Raw genomic sequence first — 21,691 nt, 5'->3', positions numbered from 1 at the left:
GAGAAAACCAAAAGCTCATTGTGGTTGATCTATTTGAATAGTTCACCATGGCCATGTCAGCTTGGGTCAGGGTCATAGTGAATCTGTCACTGTCTTATGGTTTCAATCAAAATTCTGATGAGGGATTTGGTTCTGTCCATAACCCCTGCCCTTCACTGTCATATTTGAAGTCCATCTTACTGGACACTGGCCACAGGGACATACAGGCTGTCCTTCACTCACTTTTTCCATCACATTTAGTCCCTGTGTGAGTCAGGACTGAAACCAGGACATAGTGAGAATTGATAAGAATCAGAACCATTTAAGGTCCACACTCACAGGAAACTTGTAACGTGACATGGGTGTGTGGTAAAATCACCAGGTTTAAAAAAAACAAAACAAAACATCCAACTAAATTTATGAATTAAAAATGATGAACCTGTATCAGGGGTGCTTTATCTCATAATGACATCAGATCATTGGTTCCTACCTCATCTTGGTATTAATAAGTGTTTTCGTTATCAGTGCTGCCTACATTACAGTCATATCTCAGTATCATATGAGCCTAGTTGGATCTGATGGATTTGGTGGTCCCATGTCAAGGTTAAAGAAACTAGCTTCCTCTATCTACATCCACCATCCAATTAAAACAATCTAAACTTAAATTCAGAGCTCCAGATTGTGACCAGAATTGTAGCATATGTGACCATTTACAAAAGTAAATCAGTAAATGTCCAAGTTAAATTTTCCATTTGTGTGAGCTAATGTCTTGCAATCTATGGGTGAATGCATACAAAGGCATTTGTTCTTCACAAATTCATCCAGTCTGTCCTGACCTGTACAGTAAATGTGTATATGCACACAAACAATATATAGTTGGTAGCCATTAACACGGATAGTTCAGTCTACACCTGAACTTTTTAGGAAACATTGACATGACTAATTATAGGAGTGCAGGTGCAGGCAGGGAAATGCCAACTGGGCCAGTGTGGAAGAGAAGATATTTTGAGCCAGAATTGCTCACTGAGTACCAACAGTTCTGGTACACAGGGAACATGGGACTAAAATTAATCTAAAACTCTGAAAAAAAAGTGTGAAAAACATTTTCTTTATTAAAATTCAAATTAAAAACAATACTTTTGCGACAATGACAAATAACTCAATGCAGTGCAATGTATTGTGTTGTCATGAAAATAATATGAAAATTGAGATAAAATTGTCAACTCAACATCAGAATTGATCCCTGTTGTAATCCTATCCCCACCTTGAAAGTATCCGTTAGTACTACCACACCTCTCCACTGTTTGTCTTCATAAATGTCCTTCAACTGCCTCACATACTGTACGTCTCTGCCAATCCTGACTTAAACCCGCAATACCTCAGTTCCTCTCTTGGCACCCTATCAAATGCCTTCTCGAGATCCACAAAGACACAGTCACATCTCCTTCTGTCTCATCAACTTCCCAGAGTACTCCTTCCATTTTCTCAACACTCCTTACTTGTTAGCACATATCCATTTCAATCCTTCAACCTAACTTACTGCACATCCTTTCCAGTGAAAATCTCTTCGTCGAGCCCGTTATTACAAGTCCTTTTGTCCATTCTCTTTTGTCTCGCCTTATACACAGCTCATTATAACCATTTTTTCATTTGAGTTTGCATTAGACTACCTATTGTACATTTCTCAAATCTTGCTACAGACAAATACCACCCATATTCATCCTCTTAAATTTGTTAGTTTTGCATGGCACTGTTTGAGTGCTCCAGACTACATGTTTATTTTACTTTGACTTTCATGCTCTTCACTTAATAAACTCTGAATGGGCCAAAGGTTTCAAATGGAGGGATTCAATAACCCTAAGATGGTGGCTGAATAATAATAATGGATTGGATTTATATAGCGCTTTTCAAGGCACCCAAAGCGCTTTACAATGCCACTATTCATTCACTCTCGCATTCACACACTGGTGGAGGCAAGCTACGGTTGTAGCCACAGCTGCCCTGGGGCAGACTGACAGAAGCGAGGCTGCCATATCGCGCCATCGGCCCCTCTGGCCATCACCAGTAGGCGGTAGGGTAAAGTGTCTTGCCCAAGGACACAACAACCAGGACAGAGAGAACGAACCGGCGACCTTCCGGTTACAGATGCGCTTTCCAACCCCCTGAGCCACGGTCGCCCCACTATTACAAAAAAGACTGAGTTTTGAATCACTTTCAGTCTTTATATCAATACAAAACAAAGTTCACAGGTGGATGATGTAGTTGACCTTTTAATATGTTGAGAAGGTTTTTATCTTGAATATTAGGTCAAATTGTCCAATATTGTCTAGTGGTCAAGTTTACCTGTCTGAACTATCCACCCACGTTGTGATTGTAATGTGCTGTAATTAATTACATCAGCATTTAACATTTAATCCTCCCTATCCAGATATCATGCTCAGATATAAACTGTACAGTAATACAAGGCTTTGTAGTTTCAGTATGGCAGAATTTCGATATGATGACTTTGATAAAGGACACTTTGTTCAACCATGCAACTATCTACATTGAAAACATGAGTAAAACAAGCTAAGTTGAGAAATTGATATTTCATGACAAAACACAACAACATTTTACAGTAACCATCCTTTGAAAGCCTCTGACACAGATCCAAAATACAAACTGCTGTCGAGCGTCATGCTGATTCTTTTTCATTCTGTCCCACCATGTCTTACCAGGTGTATTCAATTCACAACTGTCCTTGAAGCTTTGTACTTCAAGCCAGAACATGCTGAGACAAATCTCTACTTCATCCCACCCCTTTTTTTACAGCGTTAACCCTAATGACCCTTGTCAGAGAGGAGCAAGAAAAAAAACTAATTCTGTGTAACTTTTTAATGTCTGCTCCTGATTAAGATAAACCCCAGCGACTCTCCTTCCCACTCCCCGCTGGAGCCAATTTTATTTGGTGGGGAACAATGGTAGATAAAGCTGAGAGCTGGCGAGTTCTCTAATCTGAGGAGCAGTGCTGGAGCAGCTGGGGTGACGTGGGAGAATAGTGTGCACAGTCAGATAAAAAAAAAAGAGAGGCTATGATTGGGATCAGGAGTTTGATGTTGGGTATAAGATAACAAAGACAGCGTGTCATCCCAATGGGACAAAGTTAAGAGAAAAAAACACCCCCTCTGCCTCTTGAGTCCTTTTTACTGAGTAGGGGGCTTAAGTTAACAAAAGTATAGTGTGGGAAATTTGAAATCTTACCTAAATGTTTTTACATTTCCTTTCCTAACTAATTTTTAATTTAAATACCACTGCTATCCACATGAAAAGAATTCATATATATATTAGGGTCAGTCCACAAGTAGACTATCCAACAAGTCAGTTACACGTAGAAATACCTGGATATGTGACTCTCATAAAGGGACAGCTTTTTTTGTTGCATAACTATAAGTGTATAATCTTTGTAATGGAGTTTTACTATTCAACTGAAATTGCTATTTAAAAAAAAAAAAACCTTTTTAAACTCTATTCATAAAAACACCATTACAGACTATAAAAAACAATAGATACTGGAGTCATTAATGCAAAAGTAATGGTACAAACATTCTAAGCATCATTAGCTATGGTTATATACCCATCGAGTCACGAGAATAATAAAAGATCATTTCCGATGGGCAAAACTACAGTGTATCTACAGCTAGCAATGGTCTGTCCTTGTGGTTTACTGAAGTAACCCATCAGAGCACATACAATAAAATATTCATACAGTATGTGATCACGATGGCCTGAAGCACAGAAGCACCACACCTTCTTCATCCTAGTGCAGTCCAGCTGAGGAGACTGAGAAGTTTGGCCATCATCTAATAGTTGATATCTACTTAAAGCACAAGCAGTCTATGTAAGTATGATGAATATATATTGTACTCGGTCCTCAAATTAACACGTGAACAGCTTTTTAAAAAACACAAAATCAGCCCTTCTTGTAATAAAAAGGTCCGTATTTACTTTGATACACATCACTGCAACAAAACGTAGCAGAAAGAAGGAACCAGCCAAGAAAAAAATGGAATCGAGTGATAGTTTGGCTCATAAGTAGCTTTTAATCCTGTTAGAATAAATGATTGCATTGTTGAAAATGATTCTGGGGTGGGCTGCTTTTTTCTATGATATCCCCAACATCAGATTCACCTGTGGTGGCGAACTGTCAACTCACATCTGCTCATTCATCTGTTTGAGTCAAAATCTATCCTCTCAGCTGTTACTGTAGGCTGCCACCATGCACAGATTTGGGGCATGTGTGGGCATGGATGAAATTATCTTTATTAATTGGAACAGAGTTCCAATATGCTAATGGTGTCTTCTTAATCACGAACAAATGTTTACAGCAAAAACACTTTGGCTGCATCCACAAACTGAATAACTGCATCACTACATCTCTGCGCAAATCAAGTGTTGGAAACACTGTAAGCATTACAAGCAGAAAATAAAAGCGACACCATTTGAGTTTTTGTGGAGAACAATCACAGTCAGCAGCTACTTGAGTGAAATGAAGATTGAACCTGCTTGTCAAATTGCAGTTCTGCAGTTTTACCTCTCCGATTTTTTTTGCTTTGTAATACCTCTCCCGAGCTCCTGTTTATGAGCTGTGACAATCTCCTCCAGCTTTTCATAGCTCCTCGGAGACCCTTATTTGCTATGCAAGTTTAACAGAGGAGAGCAAGTTCAGCCCTCAGTGATTCAACATGATAGGAAATAAGGTGCCCTCCTTTCTTTTACGTGAGCAGGTGTTATTCAGACTAAGACTAGCTTGTCAAAATCTAAAATAAGATTTGAGATTTAAACTGGTGACAGCATGCTGGATAACAGATATTAGCTATTTATAGACAATCCAAAGTTATTTAGGCCATCAACAACAGAACAGAGAAACAGAAATGCTTTAATCTCTACCAAAGGGTCCAGTTATGTTGCTCAGACAGTGAACAGACGCTTATTCCATCGTTCAAAAGGAAGAGTTTGTCAAAACGGCCCCTTATAGCACATTAAAATCTTCCAGCTCTATTCACCATTGAAGCTACAGTGCAGGATAAGAGCTTCTCAGGGAGCCAGACAGCTATTCTTCTAAATTTGCATATCCTTCTGAGACAAGCTTGGCTTCAGATTTAAAAGGACAGAAAAGGAAACAAACACATACAAAAGGAAAGCTCATTCACCAAGCCTTTGTATTTGAATAATCCAACGCTCTCTGTCTCAAATATTTTGCTATAGCGTTTCAAACAGACATCCATAATTTAATGGCGAGTATAGTTGATACTTTCAATGAATGGAGGGATTAAGGCATGGCTATTTTAGTGACACACTTTAAGAAACCAGCATCCAGCTGTTTCAGTTCTAATTGAAAAAATAAAAATAAGTAAATAATTGAGCCAAAAAGTTGTTTTTTGGGGTTTTTTGCTGACTGATTCATTCCTAGGCTCTAATGCTCTTAAAAAAGAGCTTGCAGAGTTGCATGTTGTTGCTATCATGGCAGTGATGCACTGGTGCTGATCCCCAAATAAGATTTCATCCCCTGCTCCGTGGATTAGAGTGGTGAAGAGATTCAGCTGTAACATATTATCTTCTCCACGTGTGAGGAAAAATGGAAGAGAAGCCATGGCTTCCAGACTGTGATATGTCTGTTACAGTCTTACACCGCTCTTCTCACAGTCTCTCAAATTTCAAGGTCTGTTGTAACAAATGAAACCACGCGAGGAAAAGAGGGGAAGAGTGATAGCACACGGGGCTTACCAACTTTAGTCAAGTTTTGAGACTGAGTGAGCTGAGTACACTGTCAATGGGGCTGACAGAAGAAAACAGCAGAGCAGCACCTGAGCAGCATTTCATCACAGACTGCTCACCTGCTCCATACTAACATCACTGTGCACTGAAGACGAGCAGGTGACTATACTGCAGTTTCTTTAGAGTGTAATTACCAAAATTCTCACATAATAAGGAACATTGGCAAAATAGATTCCAGTTATTTAGTTGTTCTTGAAAATGGTGCTCCACCTATCTTTGTCTAAGACCTCGGTAAACAGTTTCTTAATAACTGCGTGGTTTTAAATCACTGTTTTCAAGTCTTATTCAAACAACATGATGTTCATTTTGTAAATTACAGGCCTCAGTAAAGTCAAAAAGAAGGATAAAGCAAGTTATGTTTTAGGGTGGGAGTACCTTGTTACTGATTTGCTAGTCTATGTGCAGTCAGTGCCCCTCGTTTGTCACATCTGATTTATAAACAGGAAGCTGTGAGTTAAGAAAAACTCATTTTGAGACTTTACTCCAGGATTTCACTTACCAATACATAGTATCACAGTAGCTACGTCCACCTTTATAAACAACCTAGACATAAAATTCAGTAATCCAAATTCTGAATCAATCTAAGCTGGACCCATCTACCAAAACTTGTTTGAAACCAGCTACATTTATATTAATATTTACTGCCACTTTGAGTAAACATCAAACCATATGAGCGCAGTGTTAAACAGTAAGAATTATGTATCTAAATTCATTCATATTAAGCTATTTATGGGATTCCAATATTTGGCCACACTTAGACAGGACAAACAACAACATCAACGATGTTATGGCATGTCCCATATCTGAAACATCCTTGAAGCTTGAGCACCAAATAAAGTGTGTTGACTGTAGATCTATTCATTCACCCACCTTTGGGGGCACTACATATATTGTAGGTAATGACGAAGAGGCTCATTAAGCTGAGCTGGTGCTGTAGCAGAAATGTTTCCACAGCCGAGTGGTCGAGGTAGAAGGCTCTGATGGCTTCCCACATTGCACAGCTGGGGGCGAGTGGTCAGGCAGTGAAATTTTCAACAGTCCTATGCTGCCGTTTGCGTGACCTGCTGTGCAGAAAGAGGTGAAACCATTCTTTGGCATACTGCTACACTTCCTCAAGTGTGCTAAACTGCATTTACGGATACTGCCATGCTGCTCAGTCACAGACGTAAGGTCAATAGTATGAACAAAGCATAGCAGAGCGGAATTACTAAAAGCGGTGCTTACCAGCATATATTTATAGGAAATAAAATGGGATCAGATTGACATTTTTGTGGTTTTACAGTCTTCACGCTCGAGTACAAATCATATTTGAGCATATGACTTAAATCTCAGTGCTAGGAAATTTACTCAAAGGAATGTCACCGCCATCTCCATTTCTAGCTTACTCATACCGCTGTACCTACCCTGCCTTTGCCCTCAAATGAGCTTTTCACCTTTAATTACCCAGCGTGTGACGCGGTATGGAGTGGAGACATTGTTGCACACACCCATTAACACACACGCACAAAAAAAACCTGTTTGAAGAAAACAAATGCTTTCTGCCTCCCTTTCTGAAGTTCGTTTAACAATGTCCTCGAGCCACCATTTTCCAATGTGTGAGGAAGTGCCGGCAAACAAGACATCCATCAAACTGACAGACAAAACAAATTACAAGGCAAACAGAACCTTAATGTGTCACCGGAGCTAATGGTGTCAAGGCTGGTTGGCAGTAGATCCAGACACTCACATGCTACTGCTGTCATACTCATATGGCCTTGCTCTTCAACTCACGAAACACCCAACTGAGGAAGCGAGAGGGCTAACGTCTGGGCAACACTCAGGTATTAACGCCCTACGTGCTGTTAGCAATGAATCCAACCTATATTCATAGAAGTCCATTAAGCCACAGCAAGTAAGAACAAGAGGCTTTCATGCAGGTATGATCTATATGTACTGTGGCTTGTGCTCAGAAGTGAGATTATTCTTTAAATGAATGATGCAGGCTCCCTAAAGCCAATAAAAGTGTAATTACATGCCTTGGGCTTTGGTGACAAAGCCTGTGCTGGTGACATCTATCTGAAAATGAGGCAGGAAGGATTACCTTCGCTTTCCATCTAGCTTTGGCGTGATCACCTCTCCACAGGGGTCACCTTGGACGAAATGCCACAATTTTACCAGTCATTAAACTCTTAATCCAGCCTCACTGTGCAGACTTCCACCTCATCTTTCAAAGCATCCATGGTCACATATCACTTCATTTTATCCACTGCATCATAGCCACCCACTCTGTCAGAAAGCAAAGGTGAGAAACCTTTGTTGGATCATTTATGGCAGACAAAAAGCAAAAGATTGCAGCTCCCAGTGATCCAACTTTTTGTATTTTATATGCTTAAGGAAAAGGGGTTCTGGTAGGTATAGTGAGATCCTGGGAATTACTTTGTTTTACATTTGTTGGCTTTGGGTTAATATTCTACAAGTTATTTTAGTCTCTGCAAGACATCACGCTCTAAAACCTTTGCAGGGCATCAGCTGGAAGACTGCAGAGACCACTTGTTAATATTCATCTCGGTGTATTTGCAAAGCAGAGCCATTACATATTCAGAGATAGGAAGAGATTTTTCATGGCAGGTAAATCCAACATGATAAATTGGACTATAAACACACTAATCCGGTGACACAAAAGTGCACAGAGAAATAATGCTGCACTAAATATGAGCTCAATGCAACAAAAATGCAGTGTCCTGTTTCAGAAGGATGTTTTTTACAATTTTAACAATTTTATATGGTATTAAAACTGAGTATGAGCACATGCAGATAGATTTTTTTTTTTACTTTGGTACATATTTAAAAAGGACTGTTTTTTTTTAACAAGACTGCTATTAAGGCTGCTTTTCCTTTTAACAGAGAAACGAAAAAAAATTTCCACAAATAATTTGCTGCATTTTCTTATTTATTTTTGTCTTGTAGTAACGCATATAAGACTGTATAATTTGTAAGTTTGAAATGTTAACATTAGCCAGGAAACGCATCAGCTATCCACTAGGGTCAAATTGAAGTCAGATTAAAGCTGGCAATTTCAAAAAAGCTATTTGGCAAATTCTGTTTGTTTTATTCACTATGCATGTAGCCTGAGGAAACATGATTGGTTATTAGAACTTGGACTGCTAATGAAAATATTAAAATTTCAGTTCCCTTGCTTAATGACACTCCGTAGATTTTTAATGACACCTAATTCTACAGTACCATGGTACGGCATATGTGTTTTACAAATATTTAATCACAAGACAACTCTGAGATTAAACTGTATTAACACGGCTTGACTTGAAATAATTCACAAAGGGCGGGAGTCATGTCTGTATAGTCAAAACTGCTTAACGTACCAGCTTTGTCAGAATATGAGAACGCTGAATACAGTACGCTAGAGTTAATTTCTAGTAATAGCTCAATAATGGCAACTCACTGATAATATGTTCATATTTAAGCATGACCGATAACACAACTGTGATTTTAATCAATCAATCTTAGTAATGAGAACAGGAAGGTAATCCATTGTTATGCATTATTCGTCTGTAAATTAAGGTCTTTGGGGTTAATTAACTAGTGGGCTAAGGACAATGTTAATAATGCAGCACTAATATAGGGCAGGTAATAACACACTAGAGAATGTCCTTCTCAACTACAGCTTTCAGTTTTTCTACAAGTAGGATGTACAATGAAAGTTATGATTTTATACAACAGTGGCTTTTAAAAGCCACTGGCATTAATAAATCTGCAATAAAAATATACACTGTTGTACCTGCAAACAGATTATTGTCCAAGATGCTGTTCAAATGAGTGCTCAGACTTCTTAATATGCTGGCGAACAATTTAAGATCTTTACATTTGACATTTTCTTTACGAAAGAAGCAATTAGCTGCCACAAATGTACGGCTAAGAGATGCCTGGTATCATATTAAAATCTGTTGTGTTTGCTGCAGTCAAAAAACAACAGTTAAAAAACAAACAAAAACGCAGTATGTCATTTATGCTTATGTCACACATGATAGCCGATAATGTGTGCCACTCATTGAGATGTGACAGTGGGACAAAATGGGTTTTGTAAAGTCACAACAATACTTACTGTCGACCATAGTCCATAAATTCTAATGAATTTATCTTTTAGACAAGCTTATTGTTTGTGCAAAATTTGAAGAAATTCCCTCCTTTGGCAGAGATTTTACAGACATGAGAATGAAACAGACCAGAAACAATAATGGACCCAATTCTTAAAATGTCCTTACTGATTAGCAGTCACAGGTTCAAATACACTACTCAAGGACACACTGCAGGAAATTTTGAAAAAACCCAAACAAACAGGAGATTGCTTTAACGTTTTATTTAAACATATTGCTGCATGTTGCATTATTTTACAGACTGACTGGAACAACTTAACAATCTGCATACCACGGTCCATTAAAGATGGGCGTAATCAGAAAGTCAGAATAACACCACTACAGTACTTTCAGTTAAGTTGCTGTATTAGACTGTTCCCATTTTTTATGTGCTCCTCTAACCAACACAGGCGGTGCTATCTGCATCCCAGCTCTATGCTGGCACAAGAAGAGGCTGTTGCTTGACACACAATATTGGACAAGGCAGTAACATGGAACATTTAGAGGAGGATGGAGTGGGTACGGTCGCACCAGGCTTGCCAGCTGTGATAATGATGTATAATTTAATTGAAGGCTGTGCTTCTATCCTCCACAGAACTCAAACTGCTCTTCTCTTGTCAATGCATTATTCAGGCTAATGGTGACCCTGAAATAGAAAAAAGCTTCTTATCTCTTTAAAGTTTTATTGGGGAGAGCAAAGAGCGGTAAGGAGGTATATCAAAAGAAAGTGAGTTAGAGTGGAGGAGAGAGTCACAGATAAGGTAAAAAAAAAAAAGAAAGAAAGAAAGAAAGAAAGAAAGAAAGAAAGAAAGAAAAAGAAAGAAAAGAAAAGCTTACTGAGATGTAGTTCTGTCTACTGACATGCTTTGTGAAGGATTCCTGTTTCTGACCGTGACAGCGTCATCTTCCTGGCAACAGTAGAAAAATTCAATTGGCCAGAGACTCTGATGTTAGAGCTTAGCTCCTGACATTTCCAAAGAAATAATAAAGAATCCCTACAATACAATTACCTTGAACAGTAAGGCGTTACACTCTCTCCACACTCTCTGCTGACTAGCACAGTTTTTCTGCTGCAATACAATATTTAAATCCAAAGTTTAAACAGCAAAACTTGCGTTTCGTCACAATCATCACATCATAGCCATCATCATCTCTAGAGACCAAGCTAGAGAGAGAGCGAGATGCAAGAGGAAAGGATATTGTGTGCAGTAAAGCAATCATGCATACACTATTATACTTGGACCATCTTCACATGTGATCAAGCAGATACTCTGCAACGTGGCTGTAGCCAAGTCAGATAACGACAGGGTGAAAGGATCTGCAGCTATAAAATGTGCCCTCTTCTATCCGTCAAGCTAAGCTGTCATATTTACGGTGTGAAATTTACTCACAAACACTGTTATTGTACTGTGTAATTTCTTCTGCTATTAGAAGTCAGCTTCATTGGAAGACTAGAATGTGGAAATTAAGCTAAGCTGTTTACATGGCAAGTGGCAAAAGAGCAATAAGTACAGTGATGACACTTTACCCATTTACAGAATTAGTTATTTCACTGCCTCTTCCTTTGTAATTGTCCACAGTAAATAATCTTCCTCAGGTTTATCAAAAATGATAAACCCCTTCACTTAAAAGTTTAAGATAGCTAGGGGTAACAACAACACAGGGACTGACATATTTAATTGCATAATATTTAGATGACTTAATCACACAGATGGATTATTATTTTGATTGGCAGCCAAAGTCACATTAGCAAAATTAGTGGCACATTTTCATACATGTTATTTAAACCATACCAAAATGGGAATGACAGATAACTGAATATTACTATTGAATTCTATTATCCCACAAATGTCCTTACCTTTTTCTGTCTTTACCTAACTGTATTTAACCTGTAAAATCATTTTCAAAACACCCATACAAGCATTAAAAGATTACAATTTTCCTGATCCTTCTGTTCCCATAGGTGTAAAAAGAAAAGCCAAATCAGTGACAAAAGCGGGCAATTTTCTTGCAACAAGATTCGTGGCATAAAAACCCATCAATAAAAAAAAAAAATGGTGAAAGAAAGGTGAAGGTTCAAAACAAGCTCTGTGTTCGTCTGAAGGCCGAACTACAGTGAGACAAACTCCTATTCACACAGAAGAGAGAAAAAACACTGGCCTATCTATAAATGAATAGCCTCAGTCCCTCATTACAAACCGATGAGTCACAACACAAAGATTGTTAGATAATATAAATAAACACATACTGCACGACAAATTGTGACACCCACACAATCACAAATTAAAACAGCGATAGATGTGTTTATATATTTACTTCTAAAATTTGCATTTCAATAACAATGTTGAATTTTTTACCTTTGTGTGTGTATGTTTGTCATTGTATGCTTTATGTTTAAAAAAAATACATTACAGTAAAGAAAGCAGCGTCGGAACGCATAAAATAATAATTTTCTTTGCTTTCATTTATCATCAACCCTCTAACACTCTAAACTGGGTAGCAACAACATTTACCTAATGTTGACTCAATCCTGTTACCACTGTATCTGTAATCTCGCCCACACTTTTCAGCTTGTACAAATGCATTTTTTTTTCCTAACCACATGTAGGCGTACATAAGGCAAGTACATTTGAGAAAACGATTCTTCTGAACTTGCAGTGGCACACAGCTTAATGATCTAATTGGAATGAACAAGAAACAGCAGGCATATTTTTTTGCCTTTTGAGCCTTTTTCATGATTGCGTAATTAGGAGAGCTACTTCACTCATTACAGATGTACTTGCTTGGCTGTCTTGTAAGCATTTTTTTTTTCTAAAATAAAATCAAGTGTTTAGCAGAACTGAAAATTCGGCCTACATTTTCACATTAGCATACACGAGAGGGTGAAAACTGTTCTGAGAAATCTCTATAATGAAATCAAACTGAGTCACAGAATGTCAGCAAAACGTCACAGGAACAGATAGTGAGTGATTTTTATTTATTTAATTTTTTTTGCTTGTTCTGTGAGAGTCCTTCATGTGTTCCCTGCCCCAAGACACAAGTCAAAGCTTATTAATTGTAAAAATAATGACAGTGATTTAATTTTCCTGTCAGGCTGTTGCCTAATTTTCCCCCCATTAGTTTGTATAATATTTCTATCCCTGCAGCCAGCTCTGACTTCCTGCTAGGGCCACAGCATGACTGGCACATTGGGGGTTCAGGCATATCCATTAATAGCAATTTTACATAAAGACTGGTTCACAAAAAATACACCCAATTCTGAGGAAAACGGAAGACTAAATCTACTACAGTACCAACATAAAGCATTTTTTTTTCAATACTATCATCTATTATTCATACTACTGACTTTTGTTACCTTCAAAAATAAATGCTTCTCTTTCTATCAAATTCGTATGGAAATGCTATACTGAGGTCATGAACTGTGGTAAACAGCATAAACACGACAACATCGGGCAGTCTCTGCTGCTGAATAGTCAGCTGAGCTCTGCCTTATAACTGAGCTGTTAAATGTGGTGGCTGTCGGTAGTAAATAAAGAATAACTATTAAACTTTCGGGGAGTATTTGTGATTTGACTCTATTCATAACTGTGAGCAAGCCAACAGAGACAAAGTTTGCATGAGCTGTGATTTCAAAGATGTGGGGGAAAAGGAAACACTACAAAATGCATCTCTATGCTCAGCCCACTGATGTGCCCGTGTCTGATTTCTCTAGCGGAAATGTCTGGAAAAGGGTTGATTTATAGAGTAGGTAGTGTAAGTATATGAGGGAGGAGTAATTCTTTTTTTTTTTTTTGTCTGGCCACAAGCTGCAACACATCCTTTAAACAATAAACTTGCAGTAACTTGCTGGAGCAAGACTTTCTAATCTTCTCCATCCACATTGCACGCAGGTCAAACTGTGCCAGAAGCCTCTACCCTGTGGATTCCTGGGACATTTAACTACTCTAAAAGTAAGAACACTAATGCACCTATCCGATTTTAATGGAAATCATTTCCTGTTTTGTCGCTGGTGGTTGGTCATTAGGTGATATTTCAGGCTCCAGTTGTATACTTTACCCTCTAATGTATTTACGATCCCTATGCAGTGATGCGTCATTTTTTCTTGATAGAAGCTGATTTATCCATATCCCAGTGTCATGTCAGTAAGGTATGAACGTGTATTTTCATAATTTGAATGTATGAATTTGATATGTGCAAAACAGACAAATTATCCCATAACAGCGCTTGTCTGTTAAAATAGGGTGCCTACCTACATAAATCTGTAAAAAGGTCATTTTGTTTGGCTAATTTTGTTTTGTATGCAACGTTTTCAGATGATCGCTTTATTGTTTCTAATGGACTGATCGGCCTTGACCGGCACTTACTAATTGCACAGTTATGAAGCAGAGCATGTGCAAACACAGTGATAAAGCAAGCAATTTGTGCTGTTGATCTGTAGGCTACATATTATTCCTGTGTGAGTAGGAAGTGATGATATTAATTCCCCATCTCCTCTCTTGCTCTATAAATCTGATACTCTCACTATCATCCCAGACGCCAGAGATACTCTGTTGTTGGAGTGTGTGTTATTTCTCTAATGTGTGTTCATCGCTGACCACCTCAGCAGGCCCCCCATTTAGTAAATCAGTTTTTGAAAACATTACAAAAAGTGACCCCGTCTCTAAACCTGGAGTATTCCAAATATCATTTGTCTTCATAGCTTTGTGTTAACACAGCCAGGCTTCTCTCCACCTGGTACTGTCTTCACATTTCCATTTATTGTAGTTTGGTGGGATTGTAATACATTCAATTGGATTTCTCCCCCACTGCTGGGCTCAGTTCAATCTCTACTGTCCCTGATCTGGGTGCCTGTGTGATATTAGTTATGGAGGATGTCTCTGCAGGGTGGTGTAAGAATATGAAGGAATAGTAATTTGTTGGATTTTCTCCAGTGTCGTGTCAGACATCATGGATAGGAAGTAAGTGGAATCTTTCCTGATCACAAGACACTCAGAACAAGCACTCTCTTGAGATTGGATGAAAGCAAATAATGTTTAACCATTGATTTTTACCTACACAGCAGCACACCTTGTACACATGGTGTTAATCAAATGGCTAAACACCGTCAGCACAAACCAGGCTGCGGAAAGATGGATGAAAGATGCTCCGACTGCAGCTTTATTGGACAACACTGATTTAAGATTTTTTAACAAGTTGGACCAACCAGTTCTGATTTGATCTCAAAATCCTGCTAAAAGTTACTAGTAATATGTGTCTACAAAAAGCCTTCACTTCTGTCACATTCTTCTGTCATAATGCTAGTTGGCAGTCGGGAATAGTCTGTGTTCTTTTTACCTTTGAAGTCAGGTGTCAGAACAGATAAAAGCAACGCAACATATAGATAAAGATGAAGGTTGTTTTATAAGTTATCATATCTAGCTTGTACCTATGTCTAAAATATGATAGACCTTTAGAAAGAGATTAGAGGTCATGTGGTGATCAATGGATGAATTAACAAAGAAATTTAGCAACTTGCAGGAATGACAAGTGAAATACCAGAGGTGGGACCAAGTCATTGTTTTGCAAGTCTCAAGTAAGTCTCAAGTCTTTATCCTCAAGTCTCAAGTCAAGTCTCAAGTAATGTCAGGCAAGTCAGAGTCGAGTCTCAAGTCACTGGTGTAAAAGTCCGAGTCAAGTCACAAGTCTGAAACTTTGAATTTCAAGTCCTTTCGAGTCTTTAAAAAAAAACAAAAACGAAAAAGCATGTTGCAGTTATATGCTAAATGTAAATATTAGACCATGTAATTTTAAAATCTGTGTTTTTCTCAACACATGACAAAATAGTGAACTTAGAAAATATACACAAATTGTGAAATTGCACCTCTTTAAAATGCAGCTCAATTAAACCTAGCTCCAAGAATAATTTTCACCGACAGTTCTGAGATAAGCTGCATGTTATTCTTGGATGCGGTTGTAGGACCAGCTTTAAAATCGCATGACAAAAATATCATACATATTAAAAAAAACTGCATCACCAACGTAGCCTGGACAACATTTGCTAGTTAGATGAAGTCAGCTATCTCATCGTAGCATATTTATATGCATATTTATAATCATACGGTTCTTGGAGTGAGTGCATACACTCATGAAGTTTAGTAACTTCAGGTCACTGCAACAAGCCCAGGTACAGTTTACCGACGGATGGGTGCAGGACCTTGAAATGCACCGTGTAGAACGAAAGACCATCGTACGTATCATAAGTTTACCAGTCTCACAAATTGTCTTCATAAATACACATTCGTTAACCGTTTATTAATAGGACCTTTGAGCTCAAGGGTAATTAATTAGTAGTGGAAATAATTTCTGGTAGCATCACAGAAATGTAGCAGTGACAATAATACTGTATGCTGTAATCGTACTGGGCAATTAGTGATACAAAACAACTGTTTTATCCTGTGAATAAAAGTATGTGTTTTTGTCAATGTACCATAATAACAGAAGCGAAACGCAATATTGTGTCAGGACAATTCACTATTTATGCACAATAAACAAAGGAGCATAGCGCGACAATTTCTGTTCAGCGCCAGACTTGCTTGTAACCTATATCACCAATTATGTTATGAAAATGACGTATTAAGTACTAAAAGACACTGACCTTCGTGTAAATCCTTGGAGCAGACTAACCTGTGAGCTGGAGGGTTCTGGGACGTTATATTTGATCTTTGAATGGCTGCAATCCAGGCCATCCGTCACCTCTTTGTTACTTCGGAAACATGGCTCGAACAATTTCTCTTCAACGTCGTAATCCGATAACAACCGATCTCTTTACCCGTCGGCTTCCCGTGGCTGTCATGCGACCGGCTATTGCAGTTAATAATACAACAGCTTCTTGACATTTTTGTGTTTCTTTTTATCGCTGTGATTTCAATTGAAAGCCTGCGTGCGCTAGTACCTCTTGCCACGAGTTCCCAGAATCCTTTGCGGTTCTACCCGTGAATGACGTCACATTTTCAATCTCTATATAATATGCATGTTAAATTTTATATTTGGGGTAAAATATCAAGTCTTTTCAAGTAAACCGGTTCAAGTCCAATTCAAGTCCCAAGTCATTGGTGTAAAAGTCCAAGTCAAGTCACAAGTCTTAGAACATTTTTTCAAGTCAAGTCTAAAGTCATAAAATTAATGACTCGAGTCTGACTCGAGTCCAAGTCATGTGACTCGAGTCCACACCTCTGTGAAATACCCATCAGTGGCATGCGAGCAGGTAGGGTTAACTACTCTTACCTTTAAGATAAACGATTAAAGCAACAACCAAAGAATACCACTGACTAAGACATCAATCTGTGGGAAGAAGTTCGCACCTCTAATATCGACTACAGCCACACTGAGCTGCAAAGCAAAGCCCGATGCTCGAGTCCGTTTGAAATTTGACAGCAAAAATATGCAATGCAAGTTTTTCTGCTGTAATTTTATAGATAAATGGATTTTCTTTTGGTGGCACGGTGGTTAGTGCTGTTGCCGCACAGAAAGAAGGTCCTGAGTTCAATTCCACCATCAGGCCGGGGTCTTTCTATGTGGAGTTTGCATGTTCTCCCCGTGTTTGCGTGGGTTCCCTCCAGGCACTCCGGCTTGCTCCCACTGTCCAAAGACATGCAGTTTGTGGGGACAGGTTAATTGATTAGTCTAAATCGCCGATAGGTATGAATGCGGGAGTGAATGTGAGTGCGAATGGTTGTCTGTCTCTGTGTGTTAGCCCTGCGACAGACTGGTGGCCTGTCCAGGGTGTACCCCGCCTCTCGCCCAGTGACAGCTGGGAAAGGATCCAGCGCCCCCCGTGACCCTGAAAAGGATAAGCGGATGGATGGATGGATGGACTTTCTTGTTGGAAGTTCTAACTTACAGACTTTCAGTTTTATATCAGTACATTTCTTTCAGTTGCCAACCTTTACAGTACAATGCAACCCAAATCAACGCAACGCAAGTCTTTTTCCGCTTATCACAGGAGGCAGAGAAATATTATAGTCTTTTTTTTTTCCTTCACTCAAAAACAGTAGCAGTGGTGTTTCAGCGGAGCTTCAAAGCTCATGGAGTGAGATATCACAATATGGGAGCCAGTCTCCTTAGATTGCAGAAGTGCTTTGAGATATTTCTATGAGAGTTTTGATCACCTTTCCACTGTGACAACTTGCCCCTAGTGGAATCCAAATTTCTATAAACAGCTTTCATTCCTCTGGAAGGTGGATGGCGAGTGTCTGACATTCATAAGATATTGGGTGGCCAATAACCTCAATGTATTGGGTCATTTTGATGTTTTTTTGATGTTTTTTTATATCATTTTATATTTTGCTCATGCTGTATTTTTGCAACAGGAAACTCAGTCTGAACATATAAAACTATGCAGTGTGCACACGTTTTTCCAAAGGACTGTTAGCTATAAGTAACAGCAGGGTAAATGTTGACAACCTAAATAATTCTGGCAAATTATATGATCATGTGAGAAATCCAGCTACACTGTGATGGTACACAAATTACACACAACTAGTATCTTTACAGCGAATGAAACAGCATCCATAAACATTTCTTAACTCCACACATATCTTATCTTAAATATGAAGAAACATTAGTTTTTTTTTTGTCACAAAACTACCGGTTTAAGCCACCAAGGTTAAAATTAAGAGCAAGCCTGTGGAATGATTTGTTCAACAGTGCACAGATAGGGATGGAGTTTATGGCCTAATTACACCGAGGGAGGTCACTGCCCTCCATTTCACCAGAGGCCAGTGATAGCTGGGATTTCATAGTGTAACTGCTTTTACTCTTGGTTTACTGATTGCTAATTCATATTTGCAAAAAAAAAAAAAAAATCAAGCTCTACTCTTAAGCACACTTTATCATTTCAAGTGATTCAAAACTGGGCTGAAAATACACCAATAGCTGAAACTATGAAAAATTAAACGATGAATATGTAGAGCGGCTTACGTGAGAGGCACTGGAAATGGAAAGAGAAATTCTTTCATTACCTAATATTCTTTTAAAAATGTGTATTAGTGACCTGAAAGCTTGGTCCAAGTCATTAATTTAGAACTGCTGGGTGCTAATGATGCATCTCAGTGAGAAGTTCATGTACAAGGTGGGTGTGAAAGAGCTGGATTTCAAGAAATTTTAAGTGGAGAGTGGGTGAGGCAGAAAAAGAGCAAAGTAACAAGGAATCATTACATAGATCACAGTGGTGACACTGCCTCTTTGAAGACACACACCCACTGAGCATGAGCCTTGAGTGCTAACAATGCCGATAGGCTGCAGGGAGCATCTCTCAGCCTTCTCGCTGAGCACTAGCACTAAGATTAGAGGTTCCTTTAATCCGACAAAGGGGATTAAATGCTACAAGAGAGGCGAGAGGACCGCTCCCACGGAGGGGCTGAGATGAATTATTTACACCTCCCCTCAAGACTAGTGATCTAAGTCTTTAAACCAAAAATCACAGTTCTAAGACACCGGTGGCATGTCCTGCCAACCAAACATTCCAGGGTGCAAAGATAAATGTGATCTCACGCAACACACCTTCGCCACACGGAGACAGAATGGTGTGCGTGTATGTGAAGGGATTTCAAGCTAGATCTTTAAAAATCTAAAAGATCACAGGTAGACAGTTAAAATAACATCCCGTCTATGAAAAATGTTAACCTCTGTGTTGGACAGCGATTCAATGGCTAGCTCTGAAAAGTTGGGAGCTACCATTCTGTGGTTGTAAGCGATCATCACTTTGTGCTGTGTTAAAAAAAAAGGGTAAACTTTCTTTGCACACACTTCTACCAGAGTGTGTTATTGCAAAAGAAGCATGACAGTTAAATCCACAGTTGTATTATTCCAAATGTGTTTAAAGGCAACGTCAGTCTGTGATGAGATTTTAACACTATCCCACACAAGATCACAGTCAAATGTCCAATGTCTCATTTATAAAATATCCTGGTACAGGTCAGTTCAATGACACTACTCCAATTTTCCAATTAATAATCAAAATAAATCGAAATCACGGTTGCCCATCATGACTTACCCCCCTTGTTCCATCTGCCTTTAGTCCTTGCCTGATAGGTGAGTTCGGGGCAGCCAGACAGCACCAAGAGAAAAACAAACAAGTTCAAAACAGAAAGAAATCCAGACTTTGCCCTGGAAAACATGTCCAAGAGTTGCTGGCAGCCGAGTCACTTTCACATGGCTGTGTTTCCTCCTAGAGCGGCGCGGCTGTGGCGCATGGTAACCCACGCGTGGGCTGTCATCATCAGTCACGCTGGTGTCAGCAGTGGGTCTCTAGTCCTACCATGCTGCTGTGTGATGCCCCGGCTGGGTGCTGGTCTTCACTGACGCTGGAGATCCGAGTGAAGCCACATCTCTCCCTTCTGTAAGCTCTGCCTGATCAGAGCGCGCGGGAACCAAAGGGGAACACACAGCTTGCCATGCGACGGCACGGCTCAGCTACGCTCGGCTCAGTGCATAGGAACTCGCTCTCACTCAAGCTTGCTCACACACTCTCACACACACATACACTCCCTCTCTCTCCGTCTCTCTCACGCTCACTGCTGCCACCACTATCGATGCTGATGCTGCTGCTGGAGCTGCTGCTGAATTATTTCCTGCTCTCCTCACTCTGGGTTTCACGAGGAATTCATTCCTCTGAGCTCTGTCTTTGGCTTAGAGCTTCACATTGTAGAGAAAACAAGAGGTAGGAGCACAATCCACCTTCAGCGCTGTGGCAAGGAGTTTCCGTGGGTGTGTTTGACTGAGGCTGTCTGATACCGTAAACAGCACACAGGAGCATGGTGAGAAAAGGTGACAGAAGAGGAACAAGGTCCATATTTGTTGAGATGCAGGGAATTTGCATGGAGACTGTTTCTCCGTTGAGAATGTAAAGGTCTAGGGATCTAAAGGGCAAAAGAACAGATAGAAAAGAGGAGGGATCACCAAGGAGCACTCTGGTAGGGAATTTGTAGGGATTTCACCTCTTGTCCCACCCCTTTAGTGACAGCTCTTCAGAAAAGCTGTGACAGACATCCCGGAAACATTGCTGATGAAGTCAAACTAAATCTTTCAATCAATCTGAAACCTAAGCAGCTACATTTTTATTCTTATTTGTTGCGATGCTTACATTTTTTTTGGGTTGAAATATTTAAAACTAAGTAGCAAAAGTGACACCTCCAAAGCGTACGGTCAGCCCCATCAACAGTCCGAAACACAAAAATATTTTGATTCAGTGTTGCATAAAACTGAAAAAAGCAGCAAGCCCAAACCTGAGGACATTTGCCATTTTCTCTTCACAAACAGCTAATAAAGATTAAGTGACTGGATTGTCTTTTTATTGACTGGGCAAACAGCTGATCACATCAGCTTTAGACTCCATAGGCCCAAAAACTACAACTTACACTTGATGATTTTAGCGATTTTGCTCACTGAGATAAAGAAACTAGTTTCTGTATTCTACAGTATAGCTTTTAACAATTAAGTTAAAAGAATTGTAAAAACCGCAGGTCCTCCAGTACGTGCCTAAATTAAGCAGACACACAGATAAAAACAAAAATACAAAATCTTAAGTAGATAAACAGATTATTCTGAATATTTGGTGGTGTGTAGCTGATCAAGATATTAGATATCTCAAAGCTCCAAGGTCAGTATGCTTCCAAGTTCATAAAACAAGTACTTCACAAGTGGGGAGTGAGAACAGGCTGTCGTACACACACCATGGCTTTAATGTCCTAATTACAGCTTCTGAGGAAACCCATGATCAAGTCCATAAT

The 21,691-nt window shown here is 39.2% G+C and overlaps 1 protein-coding gene across 9 annotated transcripts in view; it reads right to left on the bottom strand.

Moving 5' to 3' along the window:
- robo2 (roundabout, axon guidance receptor, homolog 2 (Drosophila)) overlaps positions 1-20,840 on the bottom strand; it is a 260,488-nt gene extending 239,648 nt beyond the window's left edge. For 8 of the 9 annotated variants that reach the window (XM_026191416.1, XM_026191419.1, XM_026191422.1 and 5 more), the window contains exon 1: positions 19,957-20,840. In XM_026191416.1, coding sequence (XP_026047201.1) covers positions 19,957-20,080 — 124 coding nt within the window. In that variant the 5' untranslated portion in view covers positions 20,081-20,840. The remainder of the gene's footprint in view (positions 1-19,956) is intronic. The other variant, XM_026191423.1, reaches the window with a different exon arrangement.
- Positions 20,841-21,691: the final 851 nt, after the last annotated feature.

The sequence above is a fragment of the Astatotilapia calliptera genome, chromosome 14 (genome assembly GCF_900246225.1).
Source record: "Astatotilapia calliptera chromosome 14, fAstCal1.2, whole genome shotgun sequence".
Classification (NCBI taxonomy): domain Eukaryota; kingdom Metazoa; phylum Chordata; class Actinopteri; order Cichliformes; family Cichlidae; genus Astatotilapia; species Astatotilapia calliptera.
The sequence above is the reverse complement of the archived record's forward strand: the minus strand, read 5'-3'. Positions and strand labels throughout refer to the sequence as shown.